This window comes from Chlorocebus sabaeus, chromosome 4, assembly GCF_047675955.1.
Source record: "Chlorocebus sabaeus isolate Y175 chromosome 4, mChlSab1.0.hap1, whole genome shotgun sequence".
Lineage (NCBI taxonomy): Eukaryota > Metazoa > Chordata > Mammalia > Primates > Cercopithecidae > Chlorocebus > Chlorocebus sabaeus.
The window spans coordinates 20,300,168-20,319,794 of record NC_132907.1 but is presented as its reverse complement, the minus strand read 5'-3'; the positions used below and the strand labels follow the sequence as shown (position 1 = coordinate 20,319,794).

Below are 19,627 nucleotides of genomic sequence, written 5' to 3'. Positions count from 1 at the left end.
TTCTACAATTGAAGGTTTTGCTTGTGAACATATGAATTATATACTCCACCAAAAAGTTCTGTTTTGCTCCTTGTATATACCATAAAAACTGTGTGCTTTTAATGAATATTGCTGTTTTTTTTCCCTAGGTAAAACTGTTGTAATTGATGACTTAATTTTCAGAAGTCAGTTCCTTCCATTTAAGTTTTTATCTTCTTAAAACTTACTTTAGATTTGTTTTTCATTCTCACTTTAGTGTTTACCTGAGTTTTGCTCTTCGCAAAACCACACACATATTGTAAAGGGCCTTCATGTGGAAGATTTTTACTTAAGTCCAATGAAATAGAAAACTCTGCACATTTAAAAATATACATTTAAAATTGTTTTTTATTGTTTTATTGGGCAGTACGAAATACAGTCAAGGCAGATTCCTACAGACTTGTAAATTCATCTCAGCAGTCCCTTATGCTTAAAGTTTGCTCAACCCCATTTATATTCACTACTACCATTCACTCTTTACCACTAATATCTTCCCTGCTGTCTAATCACTAATATCTTCCCTCCTGTCTAATCACTGAGTTAAGGGAAAAATAGTCATTTACTTACAGAAATATAATGGGTATTAATAACAAAATTCCATTTCCCAATTAAAAGCTATGTCAAAGAAAAAAAACAGTAGAGGCATTATTTAAAACTTCTAAATGGCCTTGTGAGTATAGTCTTAGTTTAGCTTCCTTATTTTTTTGTATGCCCAACCTGAAATGACATCATCCCATATCATCACAGTATGTTGCTTTTTCAGTATGAAGTTAATGAGCTTTCCTGCTGTTTAACTGCTTTGAGATTTTAAAAATGCATTCAGCTACATAGTATTCAAAGCATGGAGCTGGGCGCCACAAAGATTTGGGCCTGGCATCACCCAGAAGCTCAAGAAAGGGAGCGGATGAGCACTTTCTCCATTATACATAGTACTTGATTGTTCATGGAATACAAATTTAAATATAAATGAACTATATATAAATGCCATAATAAAAAGTATACGAAAGTGCTTTGGAAGTACAGATAAGAAAAGTGACACTTCTAGCCTGAGAATCAGGGAAGAATGGTCCTTCGAGGACTTGAAAGAAAAAACGGACAGAATTAAGGCAAAGACGTGAGGACTAGCTTTTCAGTCTGAGGCAGAGTGGAGATCGAGCACAGCAAGAGGTTTGGTTGGTGCCTATATCACAAACAAGGTTTAACAGTAAGTTGGATTAGCAATTGAGCCTTGAATGCCAGGCTAAAGATTTATGATTTATTATAGAAGCAGTGGAGTTAGTGGAGACGTTTTAGTGATGTATCCTAGCTGATATCTAAGGAAGATTAATCTGGCAGGACTTGTGAAGTACAGGGTAGGCTGGCAGTGGAGAGAATACTTAGAAGGTAGAGGTGGGCTGGGTGTAGTGGCTCATGCCTGTAGTCCTAGCACTTTGGGAGGCTGAGCTAGGAAGATCACTTGAGACCAGGAGTTCAAGACCAGCCTGGGCAAGTGAGACTCCATCTCTGCAAAAAATAAAAAATAAAATTAGTTGGGTATGGTGGTGCATGCCTGTAGTCTTAGCTACTTGGGAGGCTGACACATTAGGATTGCTTGAGCCCAGGAGTTGGAGGCTGAAGTGAGCTATGATCAGGCCACTGCGCTTCAGCCAGATGACGAAGCGAGACCCCGTCTCTATTAAAGAAAAGAAAAAAGAAGGCAAAGGTGAAACTAAATAAAGAATCCTGGTGAGGAACCCTACAAAGATAGGATCAGTTGATGAGGCAGCCACCAGCATGAGAGTCAAAAGAGACCAAAGAATAAGAAATGATGTCAAATGTCAAGGATGGCAATACCACTCACAGAAACAGGGAAGATGGCGATTTAAAGAGCTTGAAGTAGCAATAAGGCAAATGGAAATGTCATTTTCCATAAAGAGTTGTGATATCTTTTCTCCTGCATTAACGTTTTTTAAATACTGATAAAGTATTTTTAAAAATTACTAATGCTGACTGGCTCAGTGGCTCACGCCTGTAATCCTAGCACTTTGGGAGGCCGAGGCAGGCGGATCACTTGAGGTCAGGAGTTCAAGACCAGCCTGGCCAACATGGTGAAACCCCATCTCTACTAAAAATACAAAAATTAACTGGGCGTGGTGGTGTGATCCCAGCTACTTGGGAGGCTGACCTGGGAGGTGGAGGTTGCAGTGAGCCAAGATAGCGCCACTGCATGCCTGTCTGGGTGATAAAATGAGACTCAGTCTCAAAAAAAAAAAAAAAACCAATGCTTTTGTAATGTTTGACCTTTGAAGCATATTTCTTAGGAGCTCAGAAATGGAGCTCCTGGCACTATGCATGTGTTGTCCGTGAAAACAGACGTTCTCTGTAATGGCTGTCCTTGTTCTCTAAGATGATTTCACTATTTATTTTGTAAGGTAAGCAGTAGAGTGATTTCTGATTTTTGACATGAGAAAATAAAGGAATGGGTCTAAGCAACTATTAAGGCTGCCCAGGCACAAAGCTATGAGATATATAAAATATAAGCCATCAGTGTTGTTGTAGTAGTAGTTAGCATGGTGAATAATAAGTATAATATTGCTTGGAGCAAAGCAAATGGTAAAAATCACAAGGATGAGGAGACTCGCCTTAACATACCACAACCATCTATGATCATATGCACTAAGTGTCCGGATGATAGCGGTGTAGCAGTAGATGATAAGCACAAATGGAATTAAGAATCCAAAGAATGCCAAGGAGATGAAGTAGTAGAGTTGGAAGGGAGACGAGGACTCGCATGTGTCGTGAACATCATGGCAGGTGGTGATGTCTGGCTGAACAAGATAATATTCCTGCTTCAGGATGAAAAATGGCAGCATATATAAGAAAACTGTTGCCCACACCAGTCCACATGTTACCAAGGCATAGGTGTGCTTGGGCAGGCCCCGGTAGGTGAAAGGATGGACGATGGCCAGGTAGCGATTGATGCTGATGCAGGCAAGGAGCAGAATGGAGCAGTACATGTTGCCATAGAAGATGACTGTGGTGGCCCGGCACAGGACCTCTCCAAATACCCAGTTGTTCCCATTGAGATGGTAAGCTATCTTAAAGGGCAACGTAACACAAAAAAGAAAATCTGCAATGGCCAGGTTGGTGTAGAATACGGTCGTACAGATGGATCTGGTCCTGAAGAAAAGCATCCACAGGGTTATGGCGTTGGCCGGGACACCAACTACAAACACCAGGAGGTAGATGGCAGGTATCAGTTTGGTACTTAAGGAGCTGGCCAGGTACCCCATGGTAGCATTTTTCACATGGAGATGTGAAGCACTTTCTTCAGGGCACTTAATTTTTACAGTAATAGTGGCTCCTGTCCAGCCTTCTAAGGCAGAAAAGGGGAAGTCTTCAAAAGAATCTGGGGGAGCTCCACGAAAGGTCTTAATATGTAAGGTTGGCTTTGCCAAGTTGTTTGTATCATTTTCCATGCCTGTAATTGAAAGAAAGTATTAACATAAATTTATAGTTCAAGAAAAAAGAAAACAATGTGTTTAATTATTTATAAATAATTTCTGTGATGGTAGAATTTAAGATCACTTTTATTTTAAAAGTTATTATAGGTTAGTCACTCAACAAGCATATATTTAATACATATCATATGCCCCAGAACAACACTATCTCATGCAGAAACAAAAACTAAACGATCAGTCCTTGTGTGTGAGGTGTTTATAATACCATTGGAAGAAACAAAAAAGCCCATCAGAACATTGTAGGCATGTTGACTATAAACTATATAGGCATTCAGACAATACTTAATGGATTCAGATGTTTGAGCAAAATGTCAAGGAAAAGATGAACTTGAGCAAAGATTAGCAAGGTTCATAAAAAGATGGAATTTAATGAGTAAGATTCTGCTGGTGATGAATGGGCAGAAGCATAATATGGGCTATCATGGGTTCTGGGAATGCCAAATAAGTTGATTTAGCAAATTTTTATTGTATACTTATGTGTCAGTGGTATAAAGTTTTAAATAAACTCCATTTGTGTCTGTAAGTAATGCTACTAGTGGAGAAGATACATAAAAATGTATTGTCTTATGATAATAAGGTGCAGCTGAGAAAGGAAATTTAAAGAGTAAGTGACAGCTAAATTCCTGAAGGGCCTCTAAACTGTCCTAAGAAATCATATGTCTATTCACAGATGCTGGGATTGCACACATAATTTTGAACAGAGGAATGACCATTGTGTTAGGCAGAATAATAGCACCCCCTAAGATTCTACCTGCTAATTCCTGGAACCTACAAGTATGTTTGTTCCTTTACCTAGAAAAAGGAATTTTGCAGATCTAACTTAGTTAAGGATCTTAAAATGAGATTTTCCTGGATTGTCTGGGTGGATCAAATATAATTGTAAGAGTCCATTTAAGGGGAAAGTAAGAGGGTCAAAGTCAGAGATTTGAAGACACTATGCTGCTGACTTTGAAGATGGAAGAAAGGGTCGTAAGCCAAGGAGTGCGGGCAGCTTCTAGAAGCTAAAAAAAGCAAGATAGCTGAGTCTCTCCTAGAGCCTCCAGAATGAACACAACCCCACCAATGGCCTTGATTTTAAGACCTCTGATCTCCAGAAATATAATCTGTTGTCTTAAGCCACTCAATTTGTAGTAACTTGATATAGCAGCAATAGGAAACTAATGTAGTCATTATTTTGACTTGTTTTTAAGATGTCTTAGGTAATAGTTTAGAGAATAGATTGAAAAGGTAAGAAATTAGAAGCAAGGGGACCTGATTTGGAGGCTACTGTTATCATTCATAGCTCAGTGAGTTACTGAGCTAGAATAGCGGTCATGGAAAGGCAGAGGCAAACACATGAGACTGATGGCGGCTCAAAGGGACTTGGCATCTGATTGGCTTTGGGGTGCAGTGAGGGAGAGGCAGGAAGCAATAATGACTTAGGTTTCTACTCTAGATGACTTGGAGGGAGAGGATGCCATTAACTGAGTTGGAGGAAGAGACAAGGGGGCAGGATGGGGGAGAAACTACAATCTGTTTTTAGTCTGACTGAGGATGAGTTGCTGGTGGAATATTAGTGTGTAAAACATCCAGCAACTGGTTAGAAGACTAGATGTGGGTCCAAAATTCCAGGAGCCCAAATTAGAGTCATGGTTTATTGTAGTCTGTATGGAGGCTCTCGTTTAATTTAGTGGAACTGGTTGAGATGGCCTAGGGAGAGTTATGAGAAGAAAGAATCCAAAGGTAGACTTTAGGGGTAATGACAGATTTTAAGGGAAGAGGAAACAAAAGAGAAAAAATCAGAACATGAAATCGGTATGAGGACCTAAGAAGTTGGAAATGAATTCTTTAAAAGATAGAAACACATCAACTATATGCTATCAATATTTGGTGTTACTTGGCATGTTGATGTTAATAATTCTAATTCCTGCAATTTCAAAAACAAAATCTTAAAGCTCAAACCTGAACATTTATTATTATATAACTTTTTGTAATCCTTTCACATGTATAGAAAATAGATTCTCTCAGATTTCTAATGTTACCTTTAAGATAGACTTCTATGCCAAATATAAACCTCATTCTTATCGATTTAAAATGCCAGTACTGGGCCATTGCATCTTGTCCCGTGGCCTCAAAATTCATCCATATTGAATACTTGAAGTTAGTGTTTAGTAACCTGTGTTGCATACAGAGCCAGTTTCTCTTCCTGCTTTAATCTCTAGCAGTTAGCTCCCGGGTGAAATGGAAACCCTCCGTAAACCTGAGATTGCACAAGCTGAATTCACGGTGTAAAATAGAGGAGGTGTGGCCTGATAACTGAGGGTATGGAGGTGATCAGGTATCATTTAAGAAAAGGTAGATTAAAGAAAAGGAAAGAAAAATGTGGGAGGCAGCATTCTTCTGTGCCTGTATTTAGAGGTGATCTTCGAAGGTGTGTGTGACACACAAACCCTTCTGCTCACTTTTGCATTTTGGAAAAGTTCTTGCATCTGATATCACCCAAAGAGAAGTGCCTTTAAAGATAGGCGCAAAGGCCGGGCGCAGTCGCTCAAGCCTGTAATCCCAGCACTTTGGGAGGCCGAGGAAGGCGGATCACGAGGTCAGGAGATCGATACCATCCTGGCTAACATGGTGAAACCCCGTCTCTACTAAAAAATACAAAAAACAAGCCAGGCGAGGTGGCGGGCGCCTGTAGTCCCAGCTACTCGGGAGGCTGAGGCAGGAGAATGGCGTAAACTCAGGAGGCAGAGCTTGCAGTGAGCTGAGATCGCGCCACTGCACTCCAGCCTGGCAACAGAGCGAGACTCCGTCTCAAAAAAAAAAAAGATAGGCACAAAGTTAGAAAATGGTGGCTGAAGATCATGCCATACAAGTTATTAGCCTGATTCTAAAAAGCTGTTAAAACCAAGTGTCTGTCCGTTTACAGAAAATTTCTGGGATTTAGCAAGACATCATGCCTCCAGACATGCCAAACAGTGCCTGTGTTTTGTGGAAAAGTTGATTTGATTCCATTTTCCACTAGAATGCCAGATCTGGTTCCACTTAAATAAGTCTTTTATTCCTCAGAGCCTGGTTTTCCTTATGAATTGTACTCATTTTTAAATGTTTTTAATGTATTTTAATTCTTCATAGAGGCTTCCATTGGGCATAATGTTTCCAAAATGTTTTTCTGTCTGGGAAAAGGCCTTGAAGAACTAATTCAAAGGGAATGAACTCCGGCCTCTCAGGACTGTCCAAAGGAGAGAATACCATCATGGATTCATTCAGTTTCTGTTTCTAGTTGAGCCAGTAAAGCCCCTTCCTCATCCATGTTTTCCGTTTATCACTAGAGACAGAAACTAAAAACCATGGCTTCAGGCTGCTAAAAGCCTAAAGCAAAACAAAACCACAACAAAATAAGGCAGGTTGGACAAGCTTGCTTCTTTCTTCCTTCACATTTCTCCCCCACCCCTATGGAAGAAAGCCAATTCACTGCCTCTTTGTTTCCTTCAGAGGCCCCTGTTTTCACCTCCATCAAACCCTACTAGTGTCTTGAAGGAACCACCCCCGAAAACCTTGTTTGTTTTGCAATTCTGCTTCTTAACATATTGGCCCATCTACTCCCAGAAAGAGCGTGCACTTACTGTATTCATAAATCCCACATGTGCTTACTGCTAATCACCACAGATTCTCTTAGAGCTCTTGGCAACAACTCAGGGATTCCAACTGTGAATTTAAGCAATGTTCCTTTAGAAAGCATTATTTTCTGTTTTTGTTTCCCTTGCTATGTCCAGTCTTTGCCTCTCCCACTCCTAACAATGTTGACTGGAGTGTGTGACCTAATAAAAAGTGACAGGTACACACCTATCCCAAATTTGTTATTTTTGGAAAAAGCAGGAGGCTTCAGGCTAGCATTGTGATGGGTAAAGTGGAAAGTACATTTGAAGTTGGATAATAGTATTTGGGAGACCTTATTTCTAAAATTAAAAAATCATATATGAGGGTAGGGAGAACTCCCCACTGAAAGTCAAAAAAGGTCATTCATTTTGGAAATACTGACTTATTAGCATTGCCAGCTATTGAAAGCAGATGACTTTCTCTTTCTGGCAATATTCTTGTTTCTCCCATTTATGTGTCATCAAGAGGTATAAACACAGGATATATTTTTTAATCCCTTGAAAAAGTGCCATCTTTGCTTAACCAGAAGAGAAAATTCTTTTTTTTTTTTTTTTTTTTTTTTTTTTTTTTGAGACGGAGTCTTGCTCTGTCGCCCAGGCTTGAGTGCTGTGGCCGGATCTCAGCTCACTGCAAGCTCCGCCTCCCGGGTTTACAACATTCTCCTGCCTCAGCCTCCCGAGTAGCTGGGACTACAGACGCCCGCCACCTCGCCCGGCTAGTTTTTTGTATTTTTTTTAGTAGAGACGGGGTTTCACCGTGTTAGCCAGGATGGTCTCGATCTCCTGACCTCGTGATCCGCCCGTCTCGGCCTCCCAAAGTGCTGGGATTACAAGCTTGAGCCACCGCGCCCGGCTGAGAAAATTCTTACAAACACAAAACATCTTTCAAAATTGCTCCCTGACTTAATTGTAGACATCTAAAATCTTGAATATGCCACACATTTTTAAACATCAGGAGGGAACACTTAGTCTTTGACCAGATTTGAATAGAGTGAATGAGCTATAGATGTTCGTTTCCATGGTTCTACCTTTTAATAATAAGATCAAACTGCCTTTGGGGTTTGCAGTTTGTGTGAGATGCAAAGAAAGCTAGGTTCAGTTGACTCTTAATTTGTAACAGGAACGCACGTCCCCATCCTACCCCCTGAGAAAATTGCTTACCGCTCTGACAAAAAGTGGGCAACAGAAGCAGGAGGCCAGCAGCTGCAAAGATGAGGGCTTTCATTTTGATGACCTGAGTCTTGTCTCTTGAACGTTATGAAACGTATACAATCATGGAGCACAATTTCACCTCAGTTCCATGTGTCAGCAGCAAATGGAAGCCTTGGTCTGTCTGTAGAAGTTTGCTCTCCTGTGCCGAGCAGGCAGGAAACTTGCACTGGTCCGCCGTAGGGAAAGGACGTAACCCACTCGATGCTTCAGTAAACATGACTCAGGCCAAGCCTCTGAGTGTGTTACGTTATCCCTGGAGAAAGGCATTTAACTCTTACACACCCCCAACAATCTATTCTGAATAGGTGCTGTAATTCTCCCCAGTATATTTGCATTTAAAGAATGGCAGAAATTACCGCAGGCCTTTACAGAACTAAGCCAAAAACAGATGTTGAGCAGCAGTAAGTTTTGAATCTGTCCCATCTTTCATTTCTTATCCATTTTAAAAATGCAGTTCCAGAGTATAATTTCTACTTAATAAATTATCCTTTCTTTTATCTTCCCAGCTATTTCAAATCTTAATTCTTAAACACCTTATATAATTATAAATTAATCATGGAAAACAAACATTTTTTAAGAAATTCAAACTGAGTGGTCAATTACTTTGAAAATTTTCCATCAATATCATATTGATTTGAATTTGTCATCAGCGCCTGGCCAGAACCTGGCTTTTGAGTGGTGGTGGTTTTTCTTTGCTGGGTGAGGATAGGGTTTGTTCGGGCTTTTTTTTTTTTTTTTTTTTTTTTTTTGCCTTATCTTGATGTGTTTTGAGCCATTCAATAACCCTTAGGGTCAAATAACTGGAGGAACCTCCCAAACAACACTGTTCAATTAAACTAAAATCATAGCACATCATTAAAATAAAAACTCCCTTTATTCCATGAGTGCTGATGAATAAGTCTACAATAAGATATTTTTAATAAGGGTAAAATATACATAACATAAAATTTACTATCTTAATCAGTATTAAGCATACAGTTCAGTAATGTTAAATACATTCACACTGTTGTACAACATATAAGCTTTTATGAATTGTTATATTCTGTAGAGTATGACTTAAATACAGTAAAAAAAAAAAAATGCATTATAACAGATTTTTCTGTAGTAAATAAAACTTAAACTTGAAGACTCACCACCCCACTGCCTGCTCCTTACAAAATGCAGCAAGAATCAGAAAATACAAATTTCACATGAGACTTAAAGGCCAGGGATAAGCTAGGAAGAAATTGATCTGCGGAAACCTTTCACATCTTGATTAAATTACATTAGACCAAGATTTTTACGAAGGTCAGTGTTTAATACTTCAACTACATAATATATGGTTATACAAACTGAGATTGAATGCTATTATATTGCAGAAATAAAAAACATAAAATATTGACAAAGGTTTTTTCTGTTTAATTAGAACTTTTCTGGGAGTTACCTAAATTCAGGAATTTGTGATGATTTGCACATGGCCTAGTTTCTGGTCATTTAATTCATTTTTAACTCTTCCGTTGAACCTGGCTGTTTAACTGAAGTGGAGGTGTGGCCGTCCCATAAATATACTATTATTTTCAGTCTTCTGGTGAACAATTGAAAAAGCAGACTTGGCCGGTCACAGTGGCTCACACCTGTAATCCCAGCACTTTGGGAAGCTGAGGTGGTGGGGGATCACTTGAGGTCAGGAGTTCGAGACTGGCCTGACCAACATGGTGAAACCCCATCTCTACTAAAAATACAAAAATTAGCCAAGTGTGGTGGCAGGTGCCTGTAATCCCAGCTACTTGGGAGGCTGAGGCAGGAGAATAGCTTGACCCTGAGAGGTGGAGGTTGCAGTGAGTCCGCCTGGGTGACAGAGCAACACTCCGTCTCAAAAATAAAATAAAATCAATAAATTAAGAAAAAGCAGACTTTACATTGATAAGATTCAGCTTTTACTCTTGGTTTTACATTTAACTCTAGCAACCTTTAGTTCAATGTTTCATAATTTAAACTGTTGACTTAAATTCATCTGATTTGTAATTTCTCTCTTCAGTTTGGCTCATAAGACTAATACTTTAAGCTTTGAAGTAAGATTGTTACTGCCTTCTCATCTGGGTAAAAATCTGTGTGGTGCATCTTCTACAGTGATAAGTTATGAAGGAAGGTAAATACCCTTCAAAAGAACTGAGACACATAAATGAACTCGTAGAGCTTAGTTTTTAGGCTATACCTGGGGAGTGTTGGGTTCTCTGAGATCTTGGAAACAGAGAAAAATTAGCTCCTGCTTCCCTGTCTCATTTTTCCTCCTCTGGTCTTCCCCTTTCCACCCAGCTTCCTGTTTGAGCCTCCGCCATCCATTCTTAAAAGAAATGGAAAATCTTGCTGATGCTTCCATTGTAGTCTGCCACGTAGCTAGAGGTGATTGTAGAAGCAGGCACCAAGACTTCTCCAGAGGTCTCCTTTAGCCCAGATGTTGCAGGATGAAATAACAGATACTTTATCTCATTTTCAGAGCCCTTTCCACATGTATTATCTCACGTTAGTCTCTGAGGAAAATAGTGTTAGAAGCCTGCCAGAGGAACCAGTGACTATTTCCTCTCCTTCCTGCCCCCATCCATCTTAAGTTTAAAATGACAGAGTCAGTGCCGGATCCATTACCTTTCATTCATCACAGTCTTGACTTAGGATTTAGAACATGACACTTACTCCTACACATAGGTAAAATGTTCCCATTTGTTAAATGTCACGTGTTTCCTGAAAATATCTCTGCTGATAATTATTTACTTGCCATCTCAGACAAGATTTTATAAAACACAATTGCTACCTAGAAGTTCCACTTAATATCTGTCAGGGCTGCTTTTGTAGCAGGACCATCAGGATCAACCCAAAGTTAAATATGAATATTTACCTATAATAGGAAAAATGCAATACATTTTCATTGCTGCTGTTGCTCCCTTTCTGAAGCTATCTTTAACTACTTAGTCTTTGCTCCCCCTGTAACTCAACACCTTTACCATAGGTTAACCCTTTCTCACCTATGTCTGGATCATGTGTCTGCAGCATATATTGCCCGGATCACATTGTATTATAATTATTTTTCCTTTTTTTTTCTTTTCTTTTTTTTTTTTTTTTCTTGTAAGACAAAGTCTCACTCTGTCACCCAGGCTGGAGTTCAGTGGCCTGACCTTGGCTTACTGCAACCTCAACCTCCCAGGTTCAAGCAGTCCTCCCACCTTCCTCCCAAGTAGCTGGGACTACAGGCATGCACCACCACACCTGGCTAATTTTTCTATTTTTAGTAGAGATAGGGTTTCACCATGTTGGCCAGGCTGGCCTCAAACTCCTGACCTCAAGTGATCCACCCCCGCTCAGCCTCCCAAAGTGCTGGGATTACAGGTGTAAGCCATCACACCCAGCTGTATGTCTTGACACATCTGTCTCTTACATTACATTGTTAACTCCTTGAGGACAATCACCATGTTGTTTGTTTTTAATTTTTGTCTCTGTGTCTGATAAATATGGACGACCCCTGTGTTTCTCTCAAATTAAAAATATCCCATGGTACCCTGGGGCCCCTTGACACTTAGTTTGGGAACCACAGTAATTGATTGAGGGAGAGAGTGTTTGACTAGGGTAGCCCAGGAAGGCTTTTTGGAGTAGGTAGCATCTGAGTTGAGACCTGAATGGTAAGAAAAAGCCAACAGCCACGCTGTGAGGGTAGATAGAGTATTGTGGTCTGAAAGAGACTCGTGTGAAGGTCTAGAACAGGAAGGGGGAAGTAGAGGGGTGTGAGGTACAGCCAGAGAGGCAGTAGGCAGGGCCATGCTGTTAGAGCCCCACTGTCCCTGAGAAGGCACCTTGTGTTTCCTTCTAACTGCTGGGGGAAGCCTTTGGGGAAGGTTTAAGCAGAGGAGTGGTGCACTGAGCTATCCATTTTGAAGGGATCCTCTGGGTTCTCTATAAAGGGCCACTGTGGTGAGGGCAAGCTTAGATGCAGCAGAAGCTACTAGGGGGCTAGTGCGGCTGTCCAGTTGGGAGATGATGGAGGGTTGGACTAAAGAGTGGTGGGGAAGAAGGGGGAAGTGGTCGGGTTTGGGGTCTGCTTCATCAGGAGTGTATACAGTACATGGCAGAACTGGGTAGTTGCTGATTAAGAATTTGTGGGAATTATGATTAAATGGCTCCTCAAAAGCAGTTATTAATTCTGTTTCCTCATCATTCACTGTTCTTTCTTTTTATTCTGTGACATTGTTCCCAGGACTCTGAGAGTGTTTCCAAATTGCTTTGGCTGGATGAGATACAGCAAGCCATCGACGAGGCCAATGTGGACGAGGACAGAGCAAAACAATGTAAGCCCTCACCTCCTTTGCTCTTGAAACTTGTCTTTTTGGATTTGGTTATGTGCCTGAAGTCATGCGATTTTTAATTTTTGGAAGATTTGGATTCTTACCAAGTTTTAGTTCTTGGACACATAATTATACCAAAATTAGTTGGTTGCCCTGTTGTCAGTGATTTGACTCTATCTCCAACAAAATTTAACAATGTTGCTGAACAAAATCCAGAAGGTAAAAAATAGTTTTTAAGCTCTCAAATTGTATAATTGAATCAAATCCTTTTTTTCTCTTGATTTTTAGAGAACTAGACCATTTCTACTTAATAGATGCCTTTTTCTCCTTTCCATGGCCTTTATCGTTACCAGGGTTTTCCATAGAAACAGAACCAATAGGAGACCTATGGAGTTGGCTAGCTGATCATGGTGCAACTAGAAGTGAAATAGACTGGCAGTCTACTCAATTCTTACTTAATCTGTACAACTGGATCAGTTTTGACTCAAGCAAATAGAAGTCTACCTTGAATCATAAAAAGAGTCATGGACCCTCAGTCAATTCCCAGAATGGGGCCAGTTTACAAATCCAGAACTCCTCAAATGAAGGGAAGGCCAGGCCCCTTGAGGAAGAACTCAGCTACACTACCAAAAATGTATACTGTTAGTCTTTCTTCCACCCCTCCCCCAAAGGGACCTATGGCCTTTTACCAGAGTGACTGTACTTAGGAGGAAGGACATAATCAGACTTTTGTCCTTTTGGGGATTAGTGGACACTTGCTCTGAACTGACACTAATTCCAAGAGGCCCAAAACATAACTGTGGTCCACCAGTCAATGTAGGGGTTTATGGAGGTCAGGTGATCAATAGAATATTAGCTCAGATCCATCTCACAGTGGGTCCCTAAACCCCTTCTGTGGTTACTTCCCCAGTTCTGGAGTGTATAATTGGAATAGGTATAATCAGCAACTGGCAGGATCCCCACATTGGTTCAAATGATAAAATTGTTTAACACTCTATTTTTAAAGAAGAATGATATGAAAATTCACATGATAGTCTGAAATAGCTTCTAAATTGCTATACTCACATTCTCCATATATAAATTAAGATTCCTAAAAGTATATTTCATTAACCTGCCAACTCATGGCATAATTAGAATCTATTCTGTTGTATCAGGTCCGAGAAGGTTCTTAAGATGACTTTGTGTTACTCCACAGATGGGCTTTTCAACCTCGGAAGCATCTGTGAGAAACATCTGGGCTTTATTTCCTTAGCTTAGAAAAATGTGTGTATTTCTCTAACCTGAACTTTTATTCCCTAAGGAACTTTGAAGTCTTTCCTTTCTAGCACGCCTTAAGAAAAAAAAATAATAAAGTGGAGGTGTGTATATAAGAAATTTCAACTTAAATATAAAACTGAAGGAAGCAATAGTCTGAAGAGACACTTTTGAGAAATTCGATTGTAATTTAGACATTCAAATAGCCTAAAATGGTTATGATTTGTCTCTTAGAAATCAAACCAATTTAGAAGGTTGTTAAAATTTTCTTATATTCATTGTTCTTACATTTGGCCTGCAAATGTTAAGTTGATTCTGTTTTTCACATGGAGATTCGTGGTACTATTGACTAAAAATAAGAGGTTTTCTCAAATGTGTGATTTTGTACTCTGTACTTGCACATCTAAAATCCTATCTTTTCCCTCTGTCCTGTCCCTTAGAGGAGCTGATATACTTTCTTTTACTATATATAACAGCAAAAAAGATTTTCCAAAGTTAATACTACCTATGAGAGTTTTCTGACTTTCAACAAGAATTTAACCTTTTAAAAACATTAAATAGATTCTAGTCACACACTATAAGCATCAAACACACTCTCAGATAATATGATAAAAGAAAATGTGTTGGCCCAAATATGTTACCATCAGCAAAATTTAAAAGGGCAGAGTAACTCAAGTCCCTTTCATTTTGGCCCAGTGTTCACATTCACTGGAGTATCTTGCTTGCTGAAAGTAGATTTGCCTCTACTTTTGATTCCTTAGAGCAATCTTTCTTTACCTTTTTCTCATTATGGCACCCTAAAGAATCTTTTTAGACAGTTTTTTCTCTAATCACTCTTTACCATGAAATTTTAGTGCCACAGATATATTGTATACCTGTTTAGGTGCCATATGTAGACCTGTACTTTATGCATAAAGAGATTTTTTTCACTCTCTCCCTGCAGAAACCAATTTTTGCCCCGTTAGGGGTTATATCACCTCCACTGTGAATGTGTGCCTTAAGAGAGCCTGCTGGTGTATGGCTTAAGATGTAAAGCAAACATTTTTTGGATCTCTTAGGAGATTTATGGGAGGTTTCTTAATTTGTTCCTTGGCAGAAACATACCTGACTTTCTGGAGTGAAAGTCATCTATCTGATACCTGGTATCTGTAGCTATCTGGAACTTAGCTACAACTCACAGATTAAGGAAAAAAGCAATCAAAATAGGTATCTCAAAGTAAGCACATTGAAGTTAATCTACTTTTTTCACTGAGGACCCCTCAGATAGACACTTTGAGCCTGTTGATTCTTTTCTTAGGCAAAACTCTATTATCTTTGGTAGTTTCTTTTCCTGTTTGATTGTGACTCAGAGCACATCAGAAGCCACAAGTCACAAGGCAGTAAAGTGCTTAAGCTGCCATAGGCAGGCACATCAATGTCAGTAAAAAGTGACAGCTGACAGTGAAGGAAGAAGGAAAAACTAAGAGGTATAAGAGTTATTAAGGCTATTTCGTGCAGGAGCCAGTAAGCCCAAACACCTCCATAGTCCTTGAAAATAACACCGGATTATAGCACAGCACAATTTTAATGGCAAGAAGGACTCTTCTGGCAGCTCTCAGCAGACATTAAGCACCTACTTTATACCAGAGACTTTGGGTAAAATAAGGAGCAATAGCGACTGTCCTGTTAGGATTTTCTCTAAGGCGTGTTTTAGAGTTTCGTCAAAAATGATTCTATTAAGATGAGAGTTGGCCGGGCGCGGTGGCTCAAGCCTGTAATCCCAGCACTTTGGGAGGCCGAGGCGGGTGGATCACGAGGTCAGGAGATCGAGACCATCCTGGCTAACATGGTGAAACCCCGTCTCTACTAAAAATACAAAAAAAACTAGCCGGGCGTGGTGGCGGGCGCCTGTAGTCCCAGCTACTCGGAGGCTGAGGCGGGAGAATGGCGTGAACCCGGGAGGCGGAGCTTGCAGTGAGCCGAGATCGCGCCACTGCACTCCAGCCTGGGCGACACAGCGAGACTCCGTCTAAAAAAAAAAAAAAAAAAAAAAAAAAAAAGATGAGAGTTGGTCCATAAAGGAATTAGCTTTAGTTATCTGGAAATTGACCTGTGAACTAGCACATCAATACTCGATAATATATGCAAGAAATGTGTGCCTTTTATAATATCTTTTAAGGAAAATTGCGTTTTGTTGGGTTAGATGACACTGTCACATGTAGTTTATGTGACAATTTTTGTCGTTTTCTTGTTCCTTTGGCTATTCTCAGACCACAAACTTCTCAATTTCCAGTACTCTATTTTCTCTATCCTACAAAGCTTTCCAAAAGAAGAGGAAAGGGCAATGTCTACCCATTTCCTGTTAACCTCTATTGGCATAAGAACATACTACCATACCTTTTGTTCAATAACCACTGGAGTTTGCCTGAGAAGTTCTCCTTTCATCTCTGTGTGCCCCTCCAGATTTGCATGACTTTGACTCCAGGTTGTTGCAAGTCAATCTCTGTTTTCCTTTTGCCTTTAACCCTCATAGTACTATGCAACTGTGAACATAATTTGATGAGAACAGATTGTAATTTAATATTTGTAGAGTTTGATGTACGTGTAAGAAAAAATGAAAAAGTATCCATGTCTCCCTTCTCTTTTCATCAAGATGTTTTCCATGTAGGAAGTATTTTAACTTGGCTTCTTTTCATTTTCTGGTTCTACTTTTCTAACTTAGCGCATTTACTGGTTGTGAAAACGCTAGTCCTACTGATTGGACCTTCTTACCTGGAATTAAAGTGGGAAATAATTCACTAAGTTAACTTTCCTTAGGCAACCAAGAGTTTAATATGGTTTTGTTAATGAGGAGGGGTAGAAATTCGCAATGGGATAAAATGCTAGTTAGGTCTAAAATGGTTCCAGAATTAAGTTTTAGGACTCTGTCGCGCATATCCACCAGCTCTGCTTTCCAGAACTCTTGTTTAGGTTGTTTATGACAATCTTGCTAAATATATTAGCACCATACAAGAGAATACCAGGATTTCCATAACTTAAAAAGCATTTTGCTTATCCTAAAGTAAACAAATGTCTTTGTAAAACTAGTTCTCAAATACATGTTAATGGCCTAGGTTAGAGCTACATATCTACTGTTGGTATGTATTCACCCCATTTCATAGATTACTACAGCAAGCAAAACCTAGTGCCTTGATACCACATATGAGTAACCAGGGAAGACTGTTGTTTTTAATAAACCATACTCCCATGGTATCTAATTCTTCTTACAGACTAAACTGGTCAGTGAATTTGTGATTGTCTTGGGCATATGTGTTGAATATTCTCAAAGGGTAAAAATGTTTGATACTAATGCATTCCTAAAACGTCAAATTATATATTTGCATGCCTTGAAGTAAGTAGAAGATAACCATTAACAAGAAACTTCTTTTTTCAATTACCCAGGGGTTACTCTGGTGGTTGATGTTAATCAGTGTTTGGAAGGAAAAAAATCAAGTGATATTTTGTCTGTATTGAAGTCTTCCACTTCTAATGCAAATGACATAATCCCGGAGTGTGCTGACAAATACCATGATGCCCTTGTGAAGGCGAAAGAGCTCAAATCTGAAAGAGGTAAGTTGGTTTGTTACTTTAGCGCAAACTATTTTAAATATCATTTCTGTGATATTATATTTTCTTAATTTTAAGACAAGTATTGCTTTCAAATTAATATTTCTGTAATTTTTTGTCATCTGTGGCTAAGGAAATTAGGAAAAGTTTTAAATGTTTCTTTTTAGTTTTGGAAAGCTATGATGAGCTCAGTGGCAAAATATGGATGGCATTAAGAAAATATCATATTTGAGGAATCTGTGCCTTATGCAAGTCATGCTTATTGATTCATTTATTCATATGGGTAGACCAGTGATATAAATAGATGTTTATACTAATATTTTCTCTCACTTAATCCTTTGTGATTGTACAATATTAAATAGGGGTAAAGAGTAATTTTGAATATATGAAATAAAGTACAATCAGCCAGTCTGCAAGGGATCAGTGGGCAAAGCTAGGCAACTAGTTATGCCTACTCAATCCAACAGCAGAATCTACATTGTTAGCTCTGGAAATAATCTTTGAGACTATGCAGTTTGATACTCATTTTTCAGATTTGGAAATTCACATTGGTAAGATTTCAGACAGAGGAAAAGAATGGTAGACCCAAGGACAATTAATTTTTAATCTAGAATTCCTTTAGTAGATTTTATTAAGCACCTACTATTTCCTAGTGTCAAGGATCAAGGTGGCTCTCAACTTTAGGCTAGTGTTTATTTGTACCACATTGTAGGTCACCTACAGGATAGTATTTGTCTTTAAGAAACTAGTGTGACAGTGTATGGCCTTAGAAGTAGAGCTTAAGGGGGAAAAAAAAAACTTTTTTAGTCCAACTTGATGTTTGTCTAGTAGTACCCTATGTACTTGCTTTCAAGTTTCATATATTTCCAACTTGGAGATTCCACCTTAAAATTCAGTAAATTTTCTATTAATGAAATGACCACTCTCTTACTTGGCATCTGGTCACCCTTGAGTCCCTCTCTGTTCCATTCAGATCTCTTCATCAGGAATTACTATAATGTCCCCTGTCTCATCCTTCATTGGGAAAGAATTGCATAATTGTATTAATGAGCTATCCTAATTTCAAATTCACCCTGGAAAAACTTAGTTTATCTTCTGTCTCCTAAACTTGCCTATTTCGTTTTCCACGCGTCATATTTGGGTGACTATGGTCAAATCCCTTTGTATCCAATTCAGAAACCTAGGAAGTGCTTCAGGTTCATTCTTCTGGGAAGAAAAAAAGGCAGCAAGACTTCTGTCAACTGAGATCGTATTGAATCTATAGATAACTTTGAGAAGTCTTGCCATCTTAACAATATTCTGATCCATGTACATGGGATGTCTTTCCTTTTAATCAAGTTTAAAACTCTTTCAACAATTTTTTGTAGTTTTCAGCATACAAGGCTCGCATTTGTTTCATTAAATTTATTCCTAAGTATTTTATCATTTTTATTCTATTGTAAATATTGTTTTTTAATTATATTTTGGGATTGTTTATTGCTAGTTTATAGATACACAATTGACTTTTTATTGAGAAATAATTTTTATGCCATAAAATTGTCCTTTTAAGGTATGTAATTAAGAGGTTTTTAGCATATTCACAAGGTTGTACATCCAACACCTCTAGTTAATTCCAGAACATTTTCATTACACCAAAACAAAACCCAGTACCTATTAGCAGTCAATCCCCATCACCCACTCCCCAGCCCCAGGCAACTACTAATCTACTTTCTGCCTTTGGCCTGTTTTGGACATTTCATGTAAACAGAATTATACAATACATAGCCTTTTGTGTCTGGCTTCTTTTACCTAGCATAATATTTTCAGAGTTCATTCATGTAGTATTTATCAGTTTGTCCTTTTTTGTGGCTAGTATTCCATTGTATGAGTATGCCACATTTTGTTTACCGAGTCATCAACTGATGGAACCTGTATTCTGTGCCACCCTCTCCCCCCAACTTTTGGCTATTCTGAATGAGACTGCTATGAACATTCCTGTCCAGGTTTTTTCGTGGGCATATCTTTTCATACAACTGATTTTTGTATATTGATCTTGTATCCTGCAACCTTGCTGAGCTCATTCTAATCATTTTTAGTACATTTCTTGTGCTGCCATCTGCCTTAATAAATAAAG

General features: G+C 39.0%; 2 protein-coding genes across 6 annotated transcripts in view; one reads left to right on the top strand and one right to left on the bottom strand.

Annotated features, from left to right (window-relative positions):
* Positions 1-19,627, top strand: part of IQGAP2 (IQ motif containing GTPase activating protein 2) — a 310,003-nt gene that overhangs the window by 216,426 nt on the left and 73,950 nt on the right. For all 5 annotated transcript variants that reach the window (XM_007975849.3, XM_073014669.1, XM_073014668.1 and 2 more), the window contains 2 exons: positions 12,588-12,678; positions 17,350-17,517. In XM_007975849.3, coding sequence (XP_007974040.2) covers positions 12,588-12,678; positions 17,350-17,517 — 259 coding nt within the window. The remainder of the gene's footprint in view (positions 1-12,587; positions 12,679-17,349; positions 17,518-19,627) is intronic.
* On the bottom strand, positions 349-8,858 carry F2RL2 (coagulation factor II thrombin receptor like 2). Its single transcript, XM_007975835.3, has 2 exons — positions 8,315-8,858; positions 349-3,478 (listed from the first exon to the last, which is right to left on the bottom strand). Exons 1-2 carry the CDS (start codon positions 8,376-8,378, stop codon positions 2,418-2,420), a joined length of 1,125 nt encoding a protein of 374 aa, XP_007974026.1. The 5' UTR covers positions 8,379-8,858; the 3' UTR covers positions 349-2,417.

Bases quoted from the DNA above. Each gene is read 5' to 3' on its own strand.
- F2RL2 (XM_007975835.3), bottom strand. From the start codon at position 8,378: ATGAAAGCCCTCATCTTTGCAGCTGCTGGCCTCCTGCTTCTGTTGCCC. The intron at 3,479-8,314 runs GTAAGCAATTTT...TTTCAATTACAG, and splicing joins GCCCACTTTTTGTCAGAGCG to GCATGGAAAATGATACAAAC.